This window comes from Myzus persicae, unplaced genomic scaffold (genome assembly GCF_001856785.1).
Source record: "Myzus persicae strain clone G006 unplaced genomic scaffold, MPER_G0061.0, whole genome shotgun sequence".
NCBI lineage: Eukaryota > Metazoa > Arthropoda > Insecta > Hemiptera > Aphididae > Myzus > Myzus persicae.
Genome location: NW_019101427.1, coordinates 374,564 through 393,558, shown reverse-complemented (window position 1 = coordinate 393,558; position 18,995 = coordinate 374,564). Strand labels below are relative to the sequence as shown.

At 28.4% G+C, this 18,995-nt stretch overlaps 1 protein-coding gene across 2 annotated transcripts; it reads left to right on the top strand.

Annotated features, from left to right (window-relative positions):
• Nucleotides 1-386: 386 nt before the first annotated feature.
• Nucleotides 387-17,023, top strand: LOC111029046. Of its 2 annotated transcripts, none has more exons than XM_022307878.1 (8): nt 387-704; nt 9,761-9,850; nt 10,096-10,229; nt 10,718-10,860; nt 11,922-12,153; nt 12,677-13,016; nt 14,237-14,493; nt 15,360-17,023. In XM_022307878.1, exons 2-8 carry the CDS (start codon nt 9,785-9,787, stop codon nt 15,424-15,426), a joined length of 1,239 nt encoding a protein of 412 aa, XP_022163570.1. In that variant the 5' UTR covers nt 387-704; nt 9,761-9,784; the 3' UTR covers nt 15,427-17,023. The 2 variants fall into 2 exon arrangements, with proteins under 2 accessions (XP_022163570.1, XP_022163571.1); XM_022307879.1 differs by lacking the exon at nt 387-704 and adding an exon at nt 9,172-9,636.
• The last annotated feature ends 1,972 nt before the right edge of the window (nt 17,024-18,995 follow it).

Below are 18,995 nucleotides of genomic sequence, written 5' to 3'. Positions count from 1 at the left end.
ATTTTAATATATAGGTTAAATATCGATCAAACTCTGTGTTCCTTGTTGACTACCTAATTGCCAGCGTTTATAGTTACCTACCTAATAGTTGCAGACTTACAGTTTACATTTTCAATGTGCACGCACAAATAGTTGTGTAAAGATAACACGATAATATGAGTGCAGCGTTTATACAGGTACATATATTATTATAAATTATTATAACGCATTTCAAGTGTTAATAGAATAAAAAAAAGTAAAAAAATCCTTTGAGCACGAAAAAAAACAATTATTGGCGTATGATTGTATTGTTGTTTCGTTTTATTTCCTGTCCGGTCTACCAACACTGCCAACATTATCTAGTTGCACGACTATTTCGTCACAGTGACGATGACTACAACAAGTCGTAACAACGACGTAGGTACGAGCGGTTATAAACTACCTACCGAGTACCGACAACAGTACTAAAACTGCAATCAAATCATGCACATTCGCTTGAGCGTATCGTTAATGTCGTATTATGCTCCATTCATTGTTGTCGTTCGTACAAATCGCGGCGTTTGTGCTAAACGTTAAGTGATACATTTTTAGGTGTTTACATAATATATACGATTGGCATATATTTACTTATAATTAAAAACAAGCGTGCGTATTTATATACATTGTTTGTGTTGTGTACCACCTACAGTCGCATCAATCTCGGAGACTTGAATGCATCTTTAAAGGTAAATAATTTGAATTTAATTTTTAACAAATATCATCGATGCAAAGTATTTTACGTAGATATATTAATAGTTCTACTCGATTCGTAAAATACGCTGGAATCAGAATGTATGATAAAATATGGCATAATTCTAAGAATATTTTTTTTGCAAAAAGAAGAACCAAATATTATTTTTAAATTTCCATTAAAACCTTAGACGTTTAACTGGAAAGTTGGATTTAATAATTGAATTACTCACGAGTGTAGTAGTTGTATTCTTTCAAATTTAATTTTAGTAATGATAGTATCAACTTTGTATTTAATCTTTTATAATTTATGTAGCCAATTTTATTTAATTTTTAAGTATGAAATTATAATCTTTTATATTATTAATTTAATTGATTATATTCGACTTATTTTTTTTTATAATTAATGTAATGTATTTTTATAATTAAATAATAATTTAACATTTATTCCTTCTAAATTAATTATATTTTGTCTTATTTACTTAATAAATTGTTATAAGTACACCAATGTTTCTTTATTGCTCTTCGCGAATATAGTGATTTCATTTACCAACGTATATGTGTAAATCAAAATTAATGCATAATGTTTTTTAAATTTAATTAATTCAATACTTATAATAGCTATACAATATATTAATGTGATCTGGGTAGTGTTTATATGAAACATGTTCTTATAATATATTAATTTATACATAAAACTCGAGTAGTGTTTATTAAAAAAAATCAATTTTAAAAATCTACATCGTTCAAATTCAATCTTTTAGTTGTTTACTTCACAATTAGTTGGAAGTGTCCATTTAATTACCTACATTACGATGAAACGTGCTCAGCACGTATTGTAGCAATTCGTATACGTTTAAATATATGCACTTGCAAATTGTAAACATAATTTTTTATTTTATGTCTACCTTTATTATGTAATATGCTACTTACGCTGTACGCATGTGCCATGTTCCATACACTAAAAGTTCGAAAAAATTGTATTTTTGGGTTTTAGTTTTTTTTAAACGATTAAATTCAATATAACTTACCTTGACAAATTGATCATTACAAAACTTCCACGATATAGATAGATAGTGTCCATAAAACCGGTACCCAGACAACGACGTTCTTTAATTATTTTTCTTAGTTTTTCACTGTTTCCAGTTGGTACCAGTAGCTACCAGTTTTACCTTATAAACTCTAGACATTTTACTCATTTTAGTCATACTTTCACATACAATAATAACAATTTGCTCTAAGAATATAAATTTTAATTTACTAAAGTTTTAACAATGAAATAATAATATTACATTTTTTTAATATTAATAGATTTTACACTATAAAGCATCATATATTTCTAAATCATATAAAAATTATACATCAAAATCATAAAGAAAATAGTACAATATATTTTATTTAGTGCAAAAATGTCCAAATAAATTATTGTTAAAAGATTCATCATTAAGATTTTAAAATATATCTTATATAATATTGTTGTGCAGATATTTTCAATCGCGTATACTTGTATACGTGTATGTATGACGTTTATTATTATCTTTAAAGTTCTGCCTGTTTAATCTACTCCACAATATATGTTTTAATATTACCAAAACTATTGTCTTCCTATCAGCTGGGATGTAGTAAATTTTTTTATGTATTTACTATTTTAAAAATAATTTTTGTTCCTTTTGTTATTATTATTATTTTTTTACTTACTGTAAGATCCAACTATTCATATTTATATAGAGTCCCATCATATCAATCTGTTATTACGTATATTGTTTATTTCGTTTAATTATTATTGACTATAGGTATGATGAACTTAAAAAAAATCAGTCGTTTATTTTAATTTTTATCATTTTTTATAAATTTAAATAGAACATTTTTAGTCATCGATTTTCGATTTAGTAATCATGCTACATAAGTATAACCAGAAAACAGAATAGTACACCGAAAAATAAAAAAACAAAAGTTACCATTCAATACAGCAATAGCTTGCAAAAGTCTGATTAAATGGTACTAAGTTTTTTACGGGGACAAACGCATTATATATACATATATAAATATATATATCTATATTACGCATTATAATTTATATTATTAATCGCATTATATATCACTGCATTAAGAAGTTAGAACTGGAACATGTAGTACGTAGGTATTACTGATTATTTACCTAAAAAAATTAAGTTAATAAAATATAATATATATTGCCATAATTATTATAATATTGTGTTCAGATAACTTTGACAAAGTCAAATATTGGAGAAACTTAGTAATGGAGATAATTTTTATCGCAACTACCTAAAAACAAAAACAAAATAGGTATTCTAATAACTGTATTATTGCCAAGTTAAATTAGCCATACTGACGAATGTTGTACAGTACAATTGGAAACTCATGCATTTTTATACTGCATTGAAATATATACATGTAAGTATGCAATAGTCCAATAATATGCTATTGCCATAGTTATCTAAACATAGTTTTATATTCAAATATATCCGGATCGTTTTGACTTAAAGTACCTAATAATCATACGATCATAATTTTAAATATTTATTTAATCAAATCAATAAGTAGGTAAGTAAGTAGAAGTTGATATCTATTCCGTATTTTTATACATAGTATAGATACCTAGTTCAGTAATTATAGAGATTTAATGGTAATATTCTGTAAATTGGTAATTTTTTTAGGTAAATTCTTTTTAAAATTCATATAAAGTAAGTATTATATACATGTTTAGTTCTTAAAACTTAAAAACTTGTATTAAATGTGTAAGAGTACCTATGAATTGTTTTCCTATTCTTACTAACTATACCTAAAATTGTAAGTAGAAACCTTAAACATATTTGTACAACTGGACATACAAACTTACAGTATGTAGTAGGCAGTAGGTAACACTAAAATACTAAATATTACATAAGTAAACCTAAATAAAAATTACTATGCAAGTAGAACTGTTTAACATTAACAACAGTACAAAAAATTAACTGAGTAAATAAAACATCGGTTAAATTTAAGTAGATTCATTTTTATTCTGTACATTTATCGAGCTCCCACTTTTAATTATAGGTAGTTATAACTGGTTTTAAGATGCATTTATTTATTTATAAATATTTCATAAATCGTAAGAAAAAAACCTATTATCGTTGAGTGTAGATAATAAAAGTACCAACCGTCTATTATACATTATTATTACCTACTCAACGTTATACATTTATCATTTTCTACTTAATTAATTTGATTGGAAACCGTTTTTAGTATTCTATAATTTCTACTTTAATACGTTATTTTGTTGTATTTAAAAAAATATATGATTTATGGCAACGTGTTTTGTCGCAACAGTAATTATGAGTAGGTAATTCTATTTCGTGCATATAGGATATTACGAAGTCATTTGGATTTTTATAATTCAACGCTGAAGTGATTTTTGAAAAAAGTTAACTAAAAGTAATTTAGATTTGAATGAAATACAATGAAACTTCTCACCTGAGTAATGCTTTTATACTTATTAAAAATGTTTTCATTAACAGTAAAAATTAAAAAGTTATTTAATAGGTAGATTATATTAAATCAATATATTAATTTATTTATTTAAGCTATTTGATCTCGATATAGTATTCATTATTGGAATTTGGATAACATTACCACAGCAAAATTATATAAAAACATACAAAATACAAATAAATATTGGTAGCTGGTAACCAATGCAATTTTTTTTTGTCAAATGCTTTATTATTTAGATATATTAAACGAAAATACTCGAGTACCTAATAATTAAGGGTAAACAATAGTTTTTCTAAATTATACAATTATATTAAGATGAGAGGTGTATAATAATATCCCTACTCTCAACACAAGTATTTGTTTATATAGAGTAGGTATCAACTTTTAATCTAAGAAATAACCCATGTATATGTACAAATAGTTGAATAAACATTATTATTATTATTATTATTATTAATATAGTTATGAAATTCAATGATATATATTTTTATAAAAACAAAATAACCAAACCTTGGTAATAGGCAATAGCCTTATATGTTTTTTTTTTGCGAAAATATTACCTTTGATTGAAGGACTTATCATGGTGAATTAATATTGAATATAATACGAAACACAAATGTACTCAAATTATTGGTCGGGTGTCTTTATAATTTATATACTATCAGTTTGATCATAAACATATTACATGTAATGTATGAAAATTATCGATAATGTGAAAACATTACTTATATGTACCTATCACTAGAGAGCCGTAATAATAATAATTATTATTAAGGCTCTCTACCTGTCACAATACATTTATTAGACTCCTACAAGCTAGCAATAATGGATTTATAGAAATTATATTTATTTATATGTATATACTGGTTAAAATTATCGATGAATAATATTGATAATGTTAATCACTTTGTCCCAAAAAGTGAGAATAGTTTATAAATATTAAATGTAAAATTATCGATGACTGTGTAGTGTGTATAATTAATATTTAATTCGTATTAGGAAAAAACCCAAATATGACATATTGTCCGAATAGGTCTTACTTCTAAACGCTAATCATAGATACATATCATTTGGTTTACTGTATCACCTTTGAACAATTTTAATTTAAATATCAAAATCCGACAATTTAGGAAAAGCTACAATTTGCATGTATACCTCTATAGTCTATACACTATTACATACAGACTTTAATATAGAAGTATAAATTCATTGAACCTAATGTAATATTTATTCGAAATTAGGTTTAGTTGGTATTTTACTTTATTAACTGAATCAAACGAGAGACAATAAGGGCACAATTTTTTTAAATCAGTTTCATAATATTCAAGTATTATTAAGAACATTATAAATATAATTTTACCGTAGATAAGCAATAGTCAATAGGTAAGCTCATGCATATTTTTTATTCTGTAATCGGAAATGCTAATTTATTTAATATTAGATATACCAATTAGATCTTATTTGGTACCTACTTATTGATGTTTGAATGTCTAACACTTCCCCAACACAAACTTTTAAGTTTGGAAGCACAAAACCTATACTTAATAAAAATGTTTTTGTATCACAAATAAAATGACTCATTTGGATTTTATATTATGTATTTTTATGTGTATAATCTTTTGTCTACATTGTAGAAATTTATAACTATCATAGACAATCACAATGAGTATTCCGCATACGGTTTTGCCTCAAGTCAAACATGGTTTTAACTTTTATACAGTATCCTCGACTCTATACTTTTATCCCGTTGGCGAGAAAAACAGTTTGAATTATTATAGGTACCTCGTACCTACATAGTACATACCATACTTAAGTCTTAATTTGTTATTATTATTAAAGAGATATATTTTGTTATTTAAAGTTATACATACTATAATATATGATATATAATATAGTAGCCAAAATTGTTAATTTAGATTTGTGTACTTAACTATAAAAATTTTTTTTTTTTAAATATTACATATTATAGTATTTTACTATTTAAACCGTTCATTAAAGTAGGTAAGGTATGTCACTCGTCTAATTTACAATTTCATTGATAAAAAAAAATAATTTGATTACCACGAGCATCACCAATCTAAACTCTTATTGAAATTATTTATATTATTTAATGAGATTGCTATTAATCACTACTGTAGCAGCAGCTGCGAATAGTGCTATTATGATTTGCAATTTAATACCTCTAGCTCACACGCTGTTTAAATGGGTAAAACGGCTAATAACGAGTATACGATTAAAATAGATTTAAATTTTAAAGCAATATAGAATTTAAACGATAATTATTGTTTTCATTAATTGCCATTTGAAGAAACAAAAATGTGTCATACATACCGATCAACTGCAAGATGTGACAGCCGACAGGTAGGTACATATATATTTGGCCTTGCCAATATGTTCTACTTGTCTGTACTCCATGTAGTCTGTACATCACGCGAGTGTCAAACGATTGCGGTTAAACATTCTCCGCATGGCATCCATTAACACTTTTTACAGTTCAAGAAAAATAAATACATGTGCTTTTATTATAAATGTTTTTTTATTTATATTCTACGTGACTGTACAAATATAGTAAGTACTTGCCTAGATATATTTTAACCAGAAATAATACAGTTAAAACTACCAACAAAATGCAATACAATTATAATAATATTCATGGATCAGATTATAATATAGATAAATACATATTTAAAATAATAAATTAGTAACTAGGTACCTAATAAGTAGGTATCTAATAAGCTATATATTCCATTGCACAACAAATTATAGCGAGACTAAAATACAAAAATAATTTAAACAAGCAATTAATTAATTTTACACGTAGTTTTTTAAAAAGGCAAAAATGTGAAGGCTTTTTGATTAAGAATTATAATGACATTATTATCATTGATTAATCAATAAATTGAAAACGATTTCCCTACACGGGCTACACGTGCAATGATATTTACAACAAAATATTACTGAAGTGCAAAAAAATAAATATATAATACACCATAACTAATATATAACCATATAGGCATATAGTCTTATAGAATCACTTTATTTTCCGGTCATCAGCAAGAATAAAAGTGGCCATAACCTCCATATTTAGAGTAGAAAAACTTCAAGGTTCGGTAATATTTAATTTATTTTAAATTATATTCTTCACTGGACTATAATAAGGACCTCGGAAATACCAAAATATTCGTTTGAAAACTTCATGGTGAATCTACAGCTTGTAATATTTTCATAAAGGTGCAATAATGATTGTGACGTATCTATGCTTGTACCTTGAGACAAACAAAATATAACAATAGGTAGTCGAAAACTGACGTAGCTTTGAGCAATGCGTATTATATTATAATTTATAAAATGAGTCTGAAAATTTTAATTAGGTATACAGATATTCATATAAATGATTGAAGAATAATTACAGTCATGTATAATAATAATATGCTAACAACAATAGCTATAATAATACAACTTGAATACTTACCTGGTGGTTTTTTATGTCTTAATGTCTGTAAAAAAAATGTCTCTAAAAAGTTGAAAATTATACAAATTAATTTAACAGATATATTCAGTGCAGCTATACACCTTTACTTGCCACCGTTTTCCTTTATTTTAGTTTAATCAGGCAAATTTTAATGAACTAAATATATCTATTTGAACATGTCAGTGGCGTGGGCATGTGGTTCTAAGAGGGCTGCCCTCGAAATTACAGAAAGCTTTCAAAATGCTTTCAGTGATCTGTAAACGTTTAACGTAAGATGCAAACGTATGTATTAAAATTGCAATTTGTATGAAAATTGCTGTAAAAGTTTTGAACATTATATAACTATATACCCACGGCATCAGAATTCCAAACTTAAGAATGGATTTTTGTTGACTCAGCTAAATAATTTATACTTAAATCTAATAATTAAATAATATATATACATTTATCATAATAATCATACAAAGGTAATTAGGTAATAATAATAATAATAGGTAGTACATTTGTGAACTATAAACTATTATGAGTTATGAATTTGTGATTTTCATATTACCTATATGTATATCATATCCACTACATGTGATTTCAACCATAGAATAATACAAGATGAATATAGTTACTAGCTATAAACTAGTCTCTCATACCGCATCTTATATCTTAATTGACCTTCAAGTACCTATTTCACGGCTATATTTTCATGTTGGATCCAACTAAAATAGACAACAAAAAATTAAAACTATGTACCTATAAGTATATAAAAATGAATGTTTCTTTCTAACGTTCTTTCTTTGTCTATTAAATATACAGATACCTAACCTAACCGGACTGTTTTCTATGAAAGTTGGATCAATAAATTTCTTGAGATTATAGGAGACCATCTGTTGCTTGGTATTTCAACCCATAGATAGGTCGCTATAGCAGGGTGGCTCATCGCTCATAGTTCATCCAATTTTGCTTCGGCTCTCGAATATCGATACATTTTTTGTTTACATAATTATAAATATGTATCATGTATGTATAGGTTTGATATTTATTACAGATACTAAAATAATTACCTATTACTTATTATGATTGCATATTTGCATATAATTTTCCGCATGGTATAATATCTGGTCATTATTAGGCTAATATAAATAATTATCTTAAATAAATGTAAAATTGAGTAATAGCTATATTATAATATAATACATTATAAAGGTAAAATGTATGTTTGAGGTTTATATAAATGCTAAACAAATAGTCGACCAAATTTGTCAGAAAAATGTATTGAGAATATTTCAATTGGAGCAAAACATAAATACTAGATGGACAGATTATAATAGATAGATGGATTACACAGATATATATTGTTAGTCAGGTTATATCCAAAAGACGCACATACAAATCCACAGTTTTAATCAATTTGAACCAAAAATTTATTTTAATCGTATTTCTCACGAGTTGTAAGAGTATCAGTATATATAGAAGTCATTGGTAACTGTTACATTATATTTTATTTAAAGCAAAGTGTATAACTTATGCTTGTCCTGATTATAAAATAAAAAAAATACTTTGACTGATTTTGACGATTCGTGGAAGGGTGGTTTGGATAATAGATTGAACAAGTTAGTTAGTTTAAGGTGATTTAACCGCTATTAATAATATTAAAATCATAACCACGCATTCGTTTATTTTTGCTCGTGATTGGTTACTCGTACCTAAAGCTAAATCCCCGTCCAGGCCATGAAACATTCACCGGAAATATATGATTATGAAATTGTTGTTCACAAATCTTTATGCTTATGACAGAAAATCAGAAATTTTGTCAACGACTTATTTTTCTATGGTCTAGATCTGGAAGATACTTAAGAAAAAAAAATCGATTATTAGTTATCACATTATCCGTGGTTAGTGGACACCCATCTTGACTTCATTTATTTCCAGTCAACGCAGGGTGATACAGGTGTAGTAACTATAGTACCTAGGTAATAAATAAAACACGACCAAAAGTTACTATATTATTATTTTTTACTATACGTAACAAAAAATGATTAAAACTTATAAGCTATAAGTATTGTTAAATGTTGAATTTCATAATTATTATTATAGGGCTGGAACAAGCTGAAGTCAATCATGGAGATCTGCGGTATAATTGATATAAAAGTACCGGCCAAAGGTAGAAAATTCGGTTCATGGAAAGTATGTTCATATTTTATATTGTTTTATTGTTTTTGATGTTTTTGTAATAAAAATATGATACAATGATAATTAAGTAAGACTTTTCTGGTTAAATGTACAGCGGCCAAACATGGTTAAATCAAATTCACATATTAAGATAATATATTTAATTTAATAATAATAGGAGCATATACATTTTTAACAACCACTAATAGTACATTTAATAGTTAGTTCTTAATTATTATGTTTGTTAATAATGTTAACAGGCGTGGAAAAGCCAATGGTGTGAGGTTCTCAAAAACGAAAATCGTATGGTCATCAACATTGGACATAGTAAGGGAAATGTCACATCGTGTTTAGCAGTACCTAACAACGCAATCATCTACCGAATTAAATCCAGGTCGATACACATAAGCATAATATTTGAATATTACAAATACATAAAATATAATATTTTACCTATATGTATACTATTTATGATATATCAGTATATATATATACATAATATTTATATGGATACAATTCTTTTATAATGTAATATCTTAAGACCGGAAGAATTGACCCCAGACACTCAAAAGTTGAAAAAATTGAAAAAATTATTATAATAACATCAGAATGGTGTAGATAAAACCTGAGAACGTTTTACAATTTTAATCAGTTTTTAGGTATTTTTTCAATGCATATAATATAATATTAATAGTTTGCCTAATTTTTATTATTTTTAATCTGCAATTTAAGAGATAGACTTTTAACCAAAAAAACATTTAAGAATCAACAAACGTAATTCAGGTTAGGTCTTGAGTTATTATGATTGTTATAAATGTTCAAAAATGTTATCAAAATGTTTACTTAGGTATGATTGATGTTTTTATTTTTTCACCACTATAGGACTAAAGCCTACGGTTTCGGAATATTTTATGCAGGACAAAAGGAACAACAACCATGCATTTTTCTCGCTGGAAAATCAGAAACAGAGTCTCAAAAATGGATGAAATCTATAAGAGATGTTCTAAAACCACCAACACATAAAAGTACGAATCACGATCAACTATCTACATATCATATTTTATCAAAATATTATATTATAAGATTATTCAATTCACGCCTTTGGTATCAATGTATATAAAATATATAAAAAGAGTAAAATACCGTATGATTACGATGCATAAATGTATAATTATATTTTTATAATATTATATACCTGGCTGATGGTTATCTTATAAATGATTAAAATATAAGCTAGTTATCTCTAATTATTAAAAAAAGGTTGGTTGTTAAGTCTGTTATTGTTGTATTACTTGTATTCATTTATTTATTTACAATAGCTCAATACATTATATTATACAGAGGTGTATTAATTATGTTAATGTATTTTTTAATTAAAAAATTGTAATAAGTATGAAGACACTTAAGTAGAAACTGAATTAATGAAGAAACAACAATTTAATATGACGCAGATCGAATAAACACTATAAAGATATAGGTACCTAACGCAAATGATTCCTCATAATAATTTCAACAATTTATAGGTTGGGTTATTACTTATTAATATTAATAGAAAAAAATTTCTACACAGAATAAAATTATTTGAATGCAAATTTTGACTTTTTGAGAACTTTAAGAATCTTATAAATAAGTTTTCACTCAAAGACATACATTCATGATTGACAGTTGTTTAAAACTGAATGAAAAGTTATTCTGACTAAAATCGTTTAAGTTATATATTGTCATAGCGGTTATCCATACGCTGATTTGAATAAGATATATCATTGAGTAATTAAAGTTAGTACCTAAATTTTGTTCCTATGGTGAATAATGTAGGTACAGCATTTTTAACGAGGATGAGGAGACAACACTATTTAGGTGTAGTTTATATTAGACATTAGTTATATCTACGACTCTCTTGAATAAAATACGAATAAACTATTTGATGATATTATGCTGATATACTGTCAGTTACTCGTATAAATGAATAATAATTAGATCTCCCACGCATCTTATTAGAACTTTGCAAAAATTAATTAATTAATTTGACACATAAATAAACGGAAAGTATAAATAGATAATAGAAGTTATACATTATTCATTGCAGAGACAACAAACGAGTATACTGTATCGATAATTGACAATGAACATTCTAAAACGGCAGGTTTAACCGGATTGTATGGTACTCTATCAGTAAAGTCAGAAGAAATATTGGTGACGGACCCTCACACTGGAAAAATCAAAGTAACACTCCATTGGACACAAATACAATGTAGTTACTTACCTCTGCCGGCAGTATCAGATGATTTACATAGAGTATGCACAATACGCACAAACAGGTACCAATACAACACTGATAAAGTCCCTCATTACATTGATTTAAAAAAAAACATTGGCGTAGTCCCTTACGACCACCAACTATTGTAGTAATTTATTATCGACTTACAAATACAAATTACATTGGTGCATGGAAGAGTTTTGGGAGTCTAAGTTAACACAAGCCTCTCTCTTTTGTGCCAATGTGTGTATTATATTATGCTATGTCTAACTTATTTAATTCTTTGGAGGAATCAAATGGTTAGAAACATATTTGCATAAGAATACTGGTACCCACACATCACCAAGTTTTCTTAGAGTAATTTGCAAGTATAGGTATAATAGTATAAACTCAGTAGATGAGTGTATAGGGGAAATGTTCACACAGATTAATAAGGGAACAGTATGATGGCGGCTTCAGTCCCTACCACCACCAAACAAAAATTAGGCGCCTACGATGGCCATACTATACCCTGCTGGGTATAATTGGGAGCGTTCGTGCATGGACGGATTTGTTGAATTTTATTTTGTATACCATGATTACAGCAAGTTTAAAGCGGGCGATGGTGACTTGGAACTGTACTGCACCGAAGCCGACGAGTTGCACAACGAGCTCCTGTCGTGTCCGCGACCGTTGCCCAGGATCGCCACCACGCCGTTGCCGCCGACGCCCAGGGACTGCAGACAGACGCGCTACGACCATTGGTCCGCTGTCGATTCGCCTTCGACGACGCCGCCTCGGCGTTTGTTAGAGTCCAGACGAATGAGCAGGAGCGAAGGAGATCTAAAAAAGTTCGTCATGCAACAATCCGCACCCACGCTGCGGTCGGCCGGCTCCCAACAACACCTCGTGCTCATGCCCCAGTCTAACGGTTTGAGACAAAAGGTAAGTGTTACAGGTGATAATATAGTGTTTTGGAAGGCTAGGCATATTAACGAGTTAATAAGTTTAAGCTTTAAGTAGAGTTAATCTTAACATTTTAACTTAACTAGTTACTTTTGGATTTCTGTTAACTCAATTATTTTTAATTACCTTGAAATCAACTAATTAAATATCAATTTTTAGAAGTTAAGTTAATTTATTTATTTTCAATTTTATTTTACTATACATTTCAATAATTTTTTTTTCTATTCAGGTAATATTATAGGTGTAAATTGTTAGTTAATTATTATCGCGAAAGTAATACGAAGCAGGTCCTGCGCCATCGCGGTCGTCGGTTCCAAAATGAAAAAAGTTAATTAATTATTGACTTATCGAAAACAAATTTACAATTATTAACAATCAGTTATCATAAAATCAATATTAAAAATAGACTTGTTTAATTTTCAAAAAAACTGACATTAGTCGAAAATTGTATAGGTGCCTGCACCTACCTTATGGGTGTCTACCATAGAAACCATGTTTGAAAGTGTACCTTATTATTAGTTATTAAAAATATATAAATATATATAGATATAGATATAACAACATAATATTTTATAACAATTTATAAATATTAAATTTAATTACTATACTTGCTAGGTACCCTAGTTATTTTCAAGAAATCAAAATGTTTAAAATTAACTACCTATTGAATTTTATGTGTACAACAACAATAATATAATATTATCTGGTTAAAAATAAATGTGTTATTAGATTAGTAATAAATGTTATTTCGTATTAACATTAAATTATTCATTTTATTTCAAATAACGTTATAAAAATAATTCGTAAAAAAAAGCTGAATGTTGTCTTATTTTTAAAGACATATTATGTTTGAGATTGCAGTATTGAAAAACAGAGTTTAATGTGGCTTGTAGAATATTACCCAATATAAGTTAAAATTTTCTTTTTCAAATTTGGTTGATTCTACATAACAGAATCATTATTCCCGTAAAGTGTATTTTTGGATACGAAATTACATTGCACCTGGTGCCCTAATAAAATAATATATTCATTGAATATTTATTATTTACATATCGAGGTAGCAGTATACATGAATACTATGCACAATCAATTGTAGAGTACCTTTAGTAACTAACTTGACCTGACCGATAGTACCTAACCTATATCAATATAACCTATTCCTTAATTTCTAAAATAAATGAACGATGAACATTTTTCAGAGTTCTTCGCACTACCTGTTGACTAGTGTGGGATTGCTGTTGGCCACACCGGGATACAGTGAACCCAACTCGATGCAAGACTTACGGCTGATCGACCAACACCTGCTCAGTACACGTTTACAAGGAATAGTGGACGAAGAAAGCGCGGGCGCTGAAGGGAAGAGCGAGGAAGATGAGGATTACGAAGACATGTTGCATATGGATATCGAACAGACGAATAATGATGCACCGCCGCCATTACCTCCAAGACAATTAAAGTATAAAATCTTAAAAATCAATAATTATGTTATATTTTATTATTATATTACCATTATGATCATGATCATCGATTACTCGGGGTTTTAAAAGAATCATTGTTAGGTCATAATGTCATATTTGTATACAACAGATGATTTATCTTGATGATAATAAAAATATTAGTCGCTAACCAACCTTTAGTCTATTCAAAATGAGACAGTACTTAGGCGGCTAAGTTTTACGCACGGGCGTTATTTTAAAGCAATTATGGCCTAACGTTTCGACTCGGTAGGGGACGAAAACCCTTCGCCGGCGAGGTACGTTCTTATTCTGAATAGAGTATAGGTAATTAGTAATTTGATGGATGATCCCAAATTTGTTCCCGATACAACCTCATTGGCCTAATTGGTTTTGTTCCCATATTGTAGGTACTTAACTATATTTTCATTCAACCCTCACGAAAACCCAACAGTGCCGGGGGGTAAACCCTAAAGCCCACCCTCTGGCTATGGCACTGCAACTCCACCATACTCTGTAGGATACACCTCAAATTTAAACGGGAACCAATTCATTTCACTTTTTAAACATTTCAAATAACCTCTCTGAACGGGAATCAATTTGGTAACTCCCATTCTTAAACAATTCTATACCTAGTTAAAAAAAAAGTTTAATTTAATTTGAAGTGGTATCCAGCTACTTAATACAAAAATACTGAAGTACACTACTATAATAAAATAGGTATTAATCGTTTCATTTAAAAACACAAATATCGACTAAGAAAATATTCAATCTTGCAGCCATTTTAATGAATCCTTGGGTTAATAATAATAAATTATGATGAAATAGCATTGTTTTATTTATACTATTGTTTTCTGATATTATACAGATATGTCACCATGGCCAATCTAGGAGGAAATAACAAATTATACATTTCCGGACCAGTACCTATATGATATATATATATATATACGTATATAATATAGTATGCTACTTATGTATATAGATAAAAAATAAATATACCTTACCTATGTAATAAATAAGTCCATAAATCATGAGAATGAGAAACATTTTGCGGGCGCCGCCGTTTGGCGGTATCTTGGTGATAAATCCAAACAATGTGGCTGAACATATTTTGAACACACCTCATTTGGATACCGGACCGCACTTTGCATACCTCCTGTGCAGCTCAAGCAAACCTCGGGTGAGAGTCACCGTTGGACTTTGTTCGAAGATATAGTATTATTGGTTACCGCATATTAGGTATATGAGACGCGTGAATGTCACAATACTAAACGGCGTTTAAAAACACACAACTTTTCGAGCACAAACAAAACATTGTTATAGTTAATAATTATTGAGTACACCCACACACATTATTATTAGCGTTAAGAGTCTACTTGTGTTGAGTAATATATATTGTTCCGCCATTTGTTCCATGATAACTTGTAAGGAGAAAAACTAGTTGCATTCCAGTCCCCAGATAACACATTTTCTTCGACATTAGGACATCATTTTACCCCTTTTGACTCTTAATATAGTTGATATTTTCTCCTGCTTAGGACATTTCCTCACCAGAAAATATATTGAAGTATTTGCAAGGACCTACCTACCTAATGTCGAGAATTCGAGATATCGCAAAATGTCAATTAAATAATATGTACTAAGTTTACATTAAGTCATTATATAGGTATTTTTTATGACATTGAACAAATTATATTCTTATTCAATTATTTTTAACACCGAACGTAAGTTTATACTTAAGAGATCACTCTCAAAATACATGTTGAACGGAACTAGTCTATATACCTACCTTTTTTGTGGATAAGACTTACCAAAATAATATGCTGAAAGCAACTTATCCACAAAAGTATAGGTATGGAATGCAAGTCATTGAAATGCTAATCGCTCAGATCCTTGTACTTAATAATGTATTTAATATTTATACACACACCGTACACAGTAAATGTGTAGTAAATAAAGTAAATATATTATACTACCCATCATAGGTGCCGCCAGGAATTTTATTAGGGGGGGTGCATCGTGCAACTATAAACTGATTACCTACTAAATAATGCTTGTATACGTAATAATAATAATGATAACAATAATAATAATAGTTAAATAAGTAAAAATTTTTTTTCAAATTGTATAACGATACAGTTATTTTAGTTTTTTTTCAACGGCTACAATGTAACGCGGGCTAGTGGCTACGATTAGAAAAAAACCTAGGCGTTTACCTTTATAATTTAAAAAATAAGTATTATAATTTATAATACATAATATAAATTATATTTGTAGACAATTATGTAAAATATGTATAATAATAAATAATAGAAATAATGTAGATAATTAGGCAAAATAAAACAGTTTCAATACCATTCAATTTTTTTAAATTTAATTAAATATTTTTTTTTGAAAAGCCAGGGGAGTGCAAGTACACCCCCATCACGGTGCCCATGCTACCCATTATAATATAATGACGTAATATTTGTTTATTAATTATGATATGTGTATAGTAATTAAAAAATTTTGAGTACCTATTAAGAAATAGGTAATTTATGTAATATTCAACATTATTTTATAGCCGTACAGGCATTTTTTCTTACATTTTAAATAATTAAATAAGTAAGATTATAATATTATGTAATAGAAATAATAAAATTAATGTACCTAATATAAGTGTTACTTACCTATGATTTGTATTTGAACTCTAAAATAAAAATATCATATCTGATCATATAACATTCCCTCTTTGGTTTAGGCCACTTTTTAAAATGTTACCTACTTACATGAAGTATACTTTGGTTGGTAGGTACCTACTTCAGTTTTGAGCTAATAGCGAGAAATGTATAGATTTTGTTATAATGTCATGAGTGTTTTTAAAATTTAACACAAGGCTCCTAAAAATGGTTCTTGCGACTTACGATAACAATTAAAAAAAATCAAAAACACATTGTCACAATTTTTAATTTTATGTGAGTTTGAAATTTAGATTTTGAAATGTTGGATAACAATTTTTCTTCAATTGGTTGAAGTTATTTTGTAGTAATATAAAAAGAATTAATCACACTTGACATTATTTTCACCATTATGCATACTACTACAGTATAATTATTTTTAGTGCATAAAAATGCTTGCTGTATCCATAACATTATAAATAAATTACTTAATATAATAATATAATTATTATATACTTACATTATACTAGCTGTTCCAAGACGGCGTTGCCCCCGTATTAGTCTGTTTTTCGGCATTTTCGTAGGCCGTGTAGTATTGCTATTATGTATGAGAAAATATATTTTTTTTATTTGTAGTTCATTAGTGGTTTCGGAGATCATAGCGTATACTATTGAGTATGTCATATTAATATTTATATAATGTCACTAATAATAACCCACGGGATTAAAGATAGAACATAGTCTGCAATGAATAAGTAAATTACAAAGTTCTTTATTGATAACATAAACAAATATAATTTTATAAATGATGTACATTTTAAACTATTTTTAATAATGACCTACATTATTTTGAATTATACCAATTTATATAATTATATAATAATAATTTGAATTTAACTAAGAACTAATTGGTGCACAATATTTTTGGTTAACCGGTCTTTTGCCAATATAAATAGATTTGATGGCTTCCCCATACGTGAGCATGCAACATATGGTTGCCCATGGGAAAAACATGCATTTTCCAAGTCCAAGCTACAAATGGACATTGACGTATTATACTTATCTATGAGACATTGTTTGTCCTTGAAACTTGTTTATGGTCATTGCTAATGCCAAATGAATAGGAAATTGGTATAGGAGATTCTGATGGTATCATTGAACTACGTGGCAACTGCACAATTTCTCCTTTAAACTTCCCAGTCAAAATAGTTGCTTCAAGAACATTTCCGGTGATCCTTTTGATTACCAAACGTGTACCGTTGTATAATCTAGGAGGATAGAAATTACGCAAAAGAATAACTGGTAAACCAATTTTCAATCGAAGATTGTGTGGTGGCATTCCTAGTAGGTATATCCAGAGAATTTAAAAATTCGGTAGGAAAATTTACCGTTTCGTTTTCATCGACAGTAGTGTCGATTGATTTAAAATACATCAATATGTTAATATGCGGTTAGTTTGCTGTCTCTCTCGCTTTCGGGCTTTAAATGTGTCTATATGATGTTCACGCACCGTTCTGTTCTCAACGGCTTTTGTCGCAGACGTTCATCACGCTGCTCTCGAGATTCTTGTGCACGGCTCTGTGCTACGTTTCTTGCAACAATTTCTTCAGCCGATTCATGATGTCTTACAACACGTTTGCGTTGTGCCTCATTGCTATACGCATTGTTGAGGTTAGACTATTTTGGCGGCATTTTACTGAAAATAAATGGGTGAGAATAATAAAATTTATACTCACACGTTTTTAATAAAAAAAAATATCCAACTCCAAAAGCACCAAGGATCCCTTCCCCGTCCCTTTGGGGTAAAATTTCGTACGGGACACGGACAATGCTAAGCACACGGG

Excerpts from the sequence above, each read along its gene's own strand:
- LOC111029046 (XM_022307878.1), top strand. The coding sequence starts at position 9,785 with ATGGAGATCTGCGGTATAATTGATATAAAAGTACCGGCCAAAGGTAGA. Across the intron at positions 12,154-12,676 it reads TGCACAATACGCACAAACAG|CAAGTTTAAAGCGGGCGATG; the intron begins GTACCAATACAA and ends CCATGATTACAG. Across the intron at positions 14,494-15,359 it reads TTACCTCCAAGACAATTAAA|ATATGTCACCATGGCCAATC; the intron begins GTATAAAATCTT and ends GATATTATACAG.